This window comes from Rhineura floridana, chromosome 3 (assembly GCF_030035675.1).
Source record: "Rhineura floridana isolate rRhiFlo1 chromosome 3, rRhiFlo1.hap2, whole genome shotgun sequence".
Taxonomy (NCBI): domain Eukaryota; kingdom Metazoa; phylum Chordata; class Lepidosauria; order Squamata; family Rhineuridae; genus Rhineura; species Rhineura floridana.
Window position 1 is genome coordinate 214,425,591 of NC_084482.1, and position 9,347 is coordinate 214,434,937.

General features: G+C 41.6%; 1 protein-coding gene across 3 annotated transcripts; it reads left to right on the forward strand.

Annotated features, from left to right (window-relative positions):
• Positions 1 to 684: 684 nt before the first annotated feature.
• On the forward strand, positions 685 to 8,868 carry LOC133381550 (zinc finger protein 420-like). 3 transcript variants are annotated; one of them, XM_061620798.1, is made up of 2 exons: positions 685 to 805; positions 4,725 to 8,868. In XM_061620798.1, exon 2 carries the CDS (start codon positions 4,848 to 4,850, stop codon positions 6,531 to 6,533), a length of 1,686 nt encoding a protein of 561 aa, XP_061476782.1. In that variant the 5' UTR covers positions 685 to 805; positions 4,725 to 4,847; the 3' UTR covers positions 6,534 to 8,868. The 3 variants fall into 3 exon arrangements, with proteins under 3 accessions (XP_061476782.1, XP_061476781.1, XP_061476780.1); XM_061620797.1 differs by lacking the exon at positions 685 to 805 and adding an exon at positions 1,280 to 1,336; XM_061620796.1 differs by lacking the exon at positions 685 to 805 and adding an exon at positions 2,390 to 2,506.
• Positions 8,869 to 9,347: the final 479 nt, after the last annotated feature.

Genomic DNA, 9,347 nt, shown 5'->3' on the forward strand with positions numbered 1-9,347 from the left:
CCTGTTAGTAAATCAGCAACCAGTGCAGATTTCAGAGCAGAAATATTATATGCTGATAGGGTCTCACTCATGTCAACAATCGTGCCACAGCATTCTGCACTAACTGCAGTCCCCAGGTCAGGTTGTGCTGCATGGGGATGTCTGTGACCTTGGCTGACTGGTTGCCAGGATTTTTTAGTTTTCTTTAGGAAACCTGACTGCTTGTGAGATGCTGAGTTTTCTGCTTTACTCCTAGGAATCTTGTTGTGGTTGGTATGGTATTGCATTTAGGTAATCATCACTGTCTTTACTTTTTCTTTTCTATTTGCATTTCATTTATCTTTAACCTCACTCCCTTACATCTATAGAAGCAACAACAGTGGTTCCATGTGGTCAGATCAACCACCTTAAACCCACTGATGATGCACCTTGTTATTTGCATGATGGTTTGTTTGTTGCCCAATAATGGTAAAAGAATTCACATACTGGAAAGTGCAGCTTCCCCCCTGGGAAGGTAGACCAAACCATGTGTGTTTTCTCTCTGTCAATTATTACTCACTGGAATTTGGCTGGGTGTCAAAGTGAGTTTCTAGCATTCCACAGAGTAGGTAGGAAAGAGGAGAGAATCTTCTTAACTTACTCATTTCTCAAACCTCTCTCTGCAGCGAAGGTTCAAGTCTATAAAGAAGTTTGGAGCAGCCACATTAAAAGACAGACAGGGCATTCCAGGCAGGAGGTTGCCAGCCCTGCTTTGATATAGTTATCATTGCAGAGGAACCCTACTCAAGCCTTACAACAGCACAATCCTAACAATATCTGCTGAGAAGTAAGTCCTGTTGAGTTCTATGGGATTAGTCCCTTAGTCAATGTGCTTCAAATAGCAGCCTTCAGAGGCCTTCATCTTTACTCCTGAGTGCTCCCATCTAACATTTTCACAACACTACGCTTTCTTCCTACAATCCCTTCTGGTGACTGGCCTGGCCTGAGGGCACTTAAACCCTTTTTGCAGGAGCAAGTAGGCTAGATTAAATGTTCCCTAACCAGGCTCCTTAAGCAGGTGAGAAGGAATGATCCGGTCACTTGAGCTGGACCTGGAAACACCCTCATTTAGCCAAAATTTCTCTTAATTTCCAATCAGAGATTTTGTTTGAGTGGGTATGCTCCAAGCAACTGTGGTTGATGCTTAATGTATCATACTTAATGACATCACTAGGGCCCGCCCCATGACATCACTAGGGCCCGCCCCTGAAATCTCAGGGTTTGAGATGCTGCTGACCTGGCAACCCTAGTTGTGGCTGTGGACGTTTTGTGGCTTGCTGCATGAATCCCGTCTAGTCATGTGCAGCTGGTGAATTTGGTAGGTCTGGCTCGCTGGGAAGTTGCCATTCCGGGCCATTTTTTGAAAAATGCAGAACAGGTATCAGAACGTGGTTTCCAAGGGCGTTTTGTGGCTGTCTCCACCTGACTCCCCTCTCCCACTTTACTGGCTTTCCACCTGCCACTCTTCCCCGACTGCACCCTGTTGAGAGACTCACCCGAAGGGAGGGGGTGTCACAGCCACCCTTGGGAAAGACAAAAGCAGTTTTCCTCCTCCCAGTGCGAGAGTGTGCTATTGCACTCAGGGGGGAGTTCAAGAGAATGTGGGGGGAAGGGATTTGGCGGGGATGTACATTTCCTTTTCCTTCTTCCCAAACCCACATCTTCTGTAGGAGCAATGCTCAGTTCATTTTAACACTTAAAAAAAATGAAATGGACTGCCTTCAAGTCGATCCCGATTTATGGCAACTCTGTGATTAGGGTTTTCATGGTAAGTGGTATTGAGAGGTGGTTTTTACCATTGCTTTCCTCTGAGGCTGAGAGGCAGTGAGTGGCCCAAGGCCACCTAGGGGGCTTCATGGCTATGTGGGGAATTTAACCCTGGTCTCCCAGGTCATAGTCCAACACTTTAACCACTATTCCACACTACCTCTCTAACACTTAGCAGGAGCCAAGTAGCCTCATGTGGCAGGTGATGGATGCCCATGACATTAGGCACGACAACGATGGCACCGAGAAAGAGGACAGAGAAAAAGCTTTTATCCCTCTCTCATAACAACCTAGAACTGATGGACGTAAAATGAAGCTGAAGGCGGGAAGATTCAGGACAGAGAAAAGAAAGTCCTTCAGATAGCTAATTGCGGGATTCACTCCCACAAGAGGCAGGACAGCCTTTTTGTTAAACACGTGCACAAGGTTTTTATTTTATTTTTTAACGTGTAGGAGGGACACAGTCCAGACAGATGCTGAGCCCCTTTCCCCCTTGGCCCTCTGTGAGAAACAGCCAAGGGGGCTTCAGCCAAAGTGTTCTTTAATGGTTAATAATAACAACAAAGAAGAGCCGTTCCTAGAGCAGAAGGGGAGGTTGCCATAGAGGGACTTCCCTTTCCTGTCCCGCCTACCGCAAAGAAATGCCTAGAGTGAGCACGTGGGTCTCTTTCTGCTTGCGGAGGTGTGGGAGAAGCTGCACGGAGGGAGCCCCGAGATCCAGGTGCACCATTTGGGGCGCTGGGCAGGGAGGAGGGGAATTTGAAAGAAAGCGAGACCCCTTTTTAGGAGCCCCCCTCCATCAGGGGAGCCCCAGGATTTGAGGGTGCAATCCTGCCCTGCGGATCCCAGCTCTGCCCTCCTGCTGGGTCCCTTCTATTTCGAGTATTCCTCGGAAATGTCAAAGTAGACAATCCCGAGCTAGACGGATCCGTGGTTTGTCTCCGTATAATGCAGATTCTTCATGTTCCTTGTTTCTGTCTTTAATTCAGCCTTGATATTTTAATATTGAGATTGTGAAATACATTCCTGCCAGCCCTCCTCAGTTTCCTTCCCTCCCAGAATCAAGGTTGCCGCTTAGTTGAGCAAAGCAAGCTGGCCCTTTAAAGTAGCAGGGCAGAGAGAATACGTTTGTTTATTGCATTTTTCTCCCACCTTTTTGTCCAAGAAGTTCAAGGTGGCATACATGAGTTCTCCCCCTCCTCATTTAATCCCTACAACAGCCCTGTGAGGTAGGTTAGGATGAGAGGCAGTGACTGGCCCAAGATCACCCAGTGAGCTTCATGGCTGAGTGGGGATTTGAACCCTAGTCTCCCAGGTTCTAGCCCAACCACTACAGCTGGATGTTAGAAGCACAGGAGCAGAGCCAGAATAAAACGTTGGCAAGAGTTACTCCTCTACACTTGTACACATGCATGATAAAAGTGCATGAGCAGGGTTGGGGGAAAAAGTGGTTGAGAGTGGTGCTTCACACTCATGCCAGGCTTATGTTAAAAGGTTTTGGGTTTTTTGAAACCCCCACAATGTTTTTAATCATTGAGTAGCTTTAGCCTGGTTCAACTGGAACTTGGCACATGCCTCAATACTGCATTTGATTTTCTTCTGAGCATTGAGTAATTCATTCTAGTAACCAGGGAAAACCACTATAGTGTCAATCTCTCTCTCTATTTCTCTGTATATATATGTGTATATATGTGCATATCTATGTATATGCCCATCAGAATATAGACAGGAATTGGCAGCCTCTCCCCCTTGCCCAGATCTCCTCCCAGTAAACAGCCCCTTGCCTTTCAAGCCAATAAAAAGACCCCTCCCCGCCATCTGTGAGTTGCAACTTTTCCAAATATTGGTGATCTTCTGCTTTTGTGGTGCTGGTTGCGGCCTTCCCTGAAAGCAGCCGTAGGAAAAGACTCCTGAAGGAGACCTGGGTCCTTTCTGCTCTCAGCTGGCGAATGAGCATAGGTGTCACCACCACCTGGATTTGGAGGGTGGGGGAGAGAACAATCTGAGGCTGAGAGGAGGGACGAGGAAGGGTGTGGGAGTCTCATCCATTGTCAAGGGAGGAGAAGCGGCGGTCAGAGTGGAAGGGGCATCCTTTTCTAAAAATCATTTTAAAAGAATGATGATTTTAAATATATAGTTGGGAGGTGAGGTGGAAAGGCCAGACGCGGCTGAGAATTTTGAGGCGGGAGGTGAGAAATGGGCTACCCAGTAAAGCTCAAGAGAGGAGAGGAAAGAGGTTTGCCGAATACGGAAGGGAAAAGGAGGTTCAGGAGGGATGTTCTTGCCTTCAGTGAAATGGCCATATAGTTAGATCAGCAGAGAGAAGCTTTAACTAGAGGGCGGGTGGAGTTTAGATGGGCCAGTGTAGGATTCAGCAACAGTTAATTTCCCCCAGCATGTTCTTCTTCTGAGTAGAGTTAGGTTTAAAAGGTTCATGAGTATGTTATTCTGTTTTGTTGTGCTATATAATCATTTTTCAATTATACTATTACATACTTCTCCCCTCCCCCTGATTCATTCATATGCAACGTACTTTTGATTTCTGTTTGGTCACCACCCCCTGCCTGTTGTGGCAATTCAAGAACCTCATTTTAAATGTTGACTTGAGCGGTTGGACTAAATAGGGCTGTGTACTAATTCGATAATAACTGGGCCACTTTTTTTTCTGCCCTGGGACGTTTGGGCGAAGAGCAGGTAATAAATGATTAATAATAATGATAATAATAATAGTCAGGCCTCTATTTTCCATTTTCACCTCAGCTTTCTCTGGTCTCTGCCTCACACTGGCCTCAGTTGCCTTTCCAAAATCTGTCACCAAGCAGCTACTGTTAAAATAGGTCTGTAATATAGTTAATATATTTCTTCAAAGTACAAATCATACACAGAGAGATATATGCACAGCATTTGCGTTATGCTTGCTTTTCTTTTTATCCCATCAGGAGGAGTCTGGGGGATCGTGTCTGAGGGGGAACCATCAGAAATGTTACCAGAAAGACCTGAGGAGCAGAAGATGGAACAAAAATTGGGGAGTCAAGATGGAGTAGAGAGAAGAGAAGAGCAAAATGCAGAAACTGGATGAATCCAGAGCTTCCCACAGTGGTGAATGTAAAATTCAGCAGGAAACTCATCACCTAAAGGAAATGAGAATGCCTCCTGAGTGCAGTAAAATCTTAAGCTGCCAAGAAGGCCTAAATCAGCGAGGGCATATGAGTCACAGAGAGGAGAAAAAGTATGAATGTTTGGAGTGTGGAAAGAGCTTCAGTCAGAGCAGCAACCTTACTGTGCATCAAAGAACTCATACAGGGGAGAAACCTTATAAATGCTTGGAGTGTGGAAAGAGCTTCTGTGGGAGTGGCACCCTTACTTTGCATCAAAGAACTCACACAGGGGAGAAACCTTATAAATGCTTGGAGTGTGGAAAGAGTTTCAATCGGAGTGGCACCCTTACTGAGCATCACAGAACTCATACAGGGGAGAAACCATATAAATGCTTCGAGTGTGGAAAGAGCTTCAGTCATAATGGCGCCCTTACTGTTCATCAAAGAACTCATACAGGGGAGAAACCTTATAAATGCTTGGAGTGTGGAAAGAGCTTCATTCAGAGAGGCCTCCTAACTGTGCATCACAGAACTCATACGGGGGAGAAACCTTATAAATGCGTGGAGTGTGGAAAGAGCTTCAGTCGGAGTGACGCCCTTACTGAGCATCAAAGAACTCATACAGGGGAGAAACCTTATAAATGCTTGGAGTGTGGAAAGAGTTTCAATCGGAGTGGCGACCTTACTGAGCATCAAAGAACTCATACAGGGGAGAAACCTTATAAATGCTTGGAGTGTGGCAAGAGCTTCAGTCACAGTGGCAACCTTACTTTGCATCAAAGAACTCATACAGGGTACAAACCTTATAAATGCTTGGAGTGTGGAAAGAGTTTCAATCGGAGTGGCACCCTTACTGAGCATCAAAGAACTCATACAGGGGACAAACCTTATAAATGCGTGGAGTGTGGAAAGAGTTTCAATCGGAGTGGCGCCCTTACTGAGCATGAAAGAACTCATACAGGGGAGAAACCTTATAAATGCGTAGAGTGTGGAAAGAGCTTTAGTCATAATGGCACCCTTACTTCGCATCAAAGAACTCATACAGGGGACAAACCTTATATATGCTTGGAGTGTGGAAAGAGTTTTAGTCGGAGTGGGGCCCTTACTGAGCATCAAAGAACTCATACAGGGGAGAAACCTTATAAATGCTTGGAGTGTGGAAAGAGTTTCAGTCGGAGTGGCGCCCTTACTGAGCATCAAAGAATTCATACAGGGGAGAAACCTTATAAATGCTTGGAGTGTGGAAAGAGTTTCAATCGGAGTGGCGACCTTACTGAGCATCAAAGAACTCATACAGGGGAGAAACCTTATAAATGCTTGGAGTGTGGAAAGAGTTTCAGTCGGAGTGGCGCCCTTACTGAGCATCATAGAACTCATACAGGGGAGAAACCTTATAAATGCTTGGAGTGTGGAAAGAGTTTCAGTCGGAGTGGCGACCTTACTGAGCATCATAGAACTCATACAGGGGAGAAACCTTATAAATGCTTCAAGTGTGGAAAGAGCTTCAGTCAGAGCAGCACCCTTACCAAGCATCAAAGAACTCACACAGGGGAGAAAACCTATAAATGCTTGGAATGTGGAAAGAGCTTCAGTCACAGTGATAAATTTACTTCGCATCGAAGAAGTCATGCAGGGGACAAACTTTGTTAATGTTTGGAGCGTGGAAAGAGTCAGAATGGCACATCAAATCATCCACACGGGAAAAGCTATGTAAATTCTTTTAATATGGAAGACATTTTAAGCACAATTCCAGCCTTAATGTACATCAAAGGATCCATACCGTGTAGAGCCTTATAAGTGTCTGGAGTATTGAAAGAGGACAGGAGAGCAACCATGGGGAATCACTGAAAATTGAACAAAACCCAGGAGAGGAAGAAACCTCAAGGTGCCAAGTCAAACAGAGAGCTGAAAGTAGCAAGAATGTGCAGTGTTCATATGTTAATTTAGGCCCATTGCATTTCAGGTCAAAAAGATCCTTCTTCAAGGGCAACCTTCAATCAAATGCAGACTCCATTAATAAATCATGAGATAATAACACTTGAAAATTTAAATAAGTACAAAACCGACAACATACTTTGTTAGTGGTTTAGTTGTTATCTAAACTTTTAAGGCTTATTACCTTATGATTTATTTATGTAGCCTCTATTTGATTGGAAGTTGCACTTGAAGAAAGGTCTTGCTGCCCTGAAACATCGCAAAAAAGGGGGGAGAACCCCCCAAAATGCCACACAAGATCAGGGAGATAAAAAAAAATTTCAAAGTCGTTTTTATTGTATAAATCTGTATTGGAACTTGCCCAACGCGTTTCAGCCCAACCAGGGCTTTCATCAGGGGCTATAAACATAAGAGAAAATTACAATGAAATGGACAGACCTTTATCACTTACATATCTAAAATTAAGGAATACTATGAGTATAACAACATATATTTTGTGACTTAACAGTTCTAATGATATTTTCTTTAAAAGTAAACTTTTTGGATTTCTTTTACACAAATGTAAATACAGAATCTTTACTTTAAATTGCAAACATAAACTTGGATAAAAAAGTATTGTTATACGTCATGTTGTAAAAAATATAAAAAGGCATTGTTATACTTAATAATTAAAATTTTTCTTATAGCAACAAAGCATGATGATTCCATCATATATAAAAATATACCAAGGATTGAATTGTTTTGTAATAGTTTCCAAGAGTAGAAAACAAAACATGTATAAGGTTATTTCAACTTATGAGAAACAATATAACTAAACAGACATTACTTGTACTCACATGTTTGTAAATCTAAAGAAATTTCTTTGTGTAAAAACAAAGTAACTACAACTTTTCTCAAAAGCACCATAGGCTAAATAATTTTATAATGGTTTACAGAAGGAAACTATATGACTTATATAGGTTTTTTTATTTAAAAAAATTTTTTTTAACACATGGTAATTAATTTGACCTTTAGGTGTAGGATTAGTTACACCTGGAGTACACCTTATGTAAAAGTCAAATAAAACTAGTTACATAAATCATTAAATTTAAATATACAAATATTGTTATAAGAGAGGAACCAATGCGAAATCTTCATTTAATCCATTTGGTATTATAGTTTTAAGTCTTAAAATCCATTCTATTTCTTTTTTGTTAAGAAGAAACAAAGGAGATGCTCCTTGTATCTTCTGTAAAACCCAAAATTTAAATCCTGTTCTGATGTATTGAGTGCATTGAAGACAATGTGAAACCAAAGGTGCCCCTATTCTTTTATTCTTAATGTTGCTCAAATGTTCTCCAATTCGTATTTTCACTTTCCTTGTTGTTTGTCCCACATATAATTTCAAACATCCGCATTGAATTACATAGATTACTTGATCAGTATTACAATTTGAAAAATGATATAATGTGTATTTTCTTTGATCTCTGTGATTGATGAAATGAAAAGTTTTAGAGGTGTATTTACACATTGTGCAATGGCCACACGGATGATGACCCACTGGTGGATTGATATTTGGAAAGATATAAGAAGAAGAGGACACATATTCTTTAAAATCACTCTTAATCAAAATATCTTTCAAATTCCTGGTTCTTTTGTGTGAAAAAAGAGGTAAGCTATGACAGCCTGGAATATGTTGCACTATGTGCCAATTTTTCTTTATACTATTTTGTATCTTATTTGTGATATGGTTGTATGTTAGATTACAATGCATTCTGAAATTTGATGCTTTTGTAGTCTTTTGCAACAGATCTGACCTATTTCTTTGTTTTGCTTTTTGTAAGTTTTTTTCAACTACTGCAGATGGATACCCTCTATTGATAAATTGTTGTTTTAAAATATCTGATTGTGAAAGGAAATCTTTTTCCAAAGAGCAATTTCTTTTAATTCTCAGGAATTGTCCATGAGGCAAATTGTGCCTGAGAGCTGAAGGATGAAAGCTATCAAAACTGAGATAAGTGTTTTTATCTGTAGACTTCCTATAGATAGTGGTGTGAAGATGATTATCTTTTTTGCTGACCAATAGATCTAAAAAATTAATTTCTGTTTTATCCCATTGGTAATCTAGTTGGATATTAGTGTCCTTATTATTTATCCACTCTATAAATTCCTTGAATGATTCTATTGAGCCTTTCCATATGCAGAAAATATCATATAAATCTCCACCAGCAAGATAAATGTTGTGCAAATCTATTTGAAGATTCAAAAACATCTTTTTTGAAAGATTCCATAAACAAATTGGCAATCTCCGGGGCCATTGGGCAGCCCATGGCCACCCCCTTTATTTGCCAGTAATATGTCTGACCAAACCTAAAATAATTCTTACACATGGCTATATCTGCCAACTCACACAAAAAGTGTGTGTGGGGGGTGAGTAATGTCACGTCTTTCTAGAGTGGATCGAATGATGTCCAGAGCTTCTTGCTGTGGTATACTTGTATATAATGATTGCACATCCAAGGTGACCAACAGGTCAGAGGACTGTATCTG

Coding starts and splice junctions, on each gene's coding strand:
- LOC133381550 (XM_061620798.1), top strand. CDS start 4,848: ATGCAGAAACTGGATGAATCCAGAGCTTCCCACAGTGGTGAATGTAAA.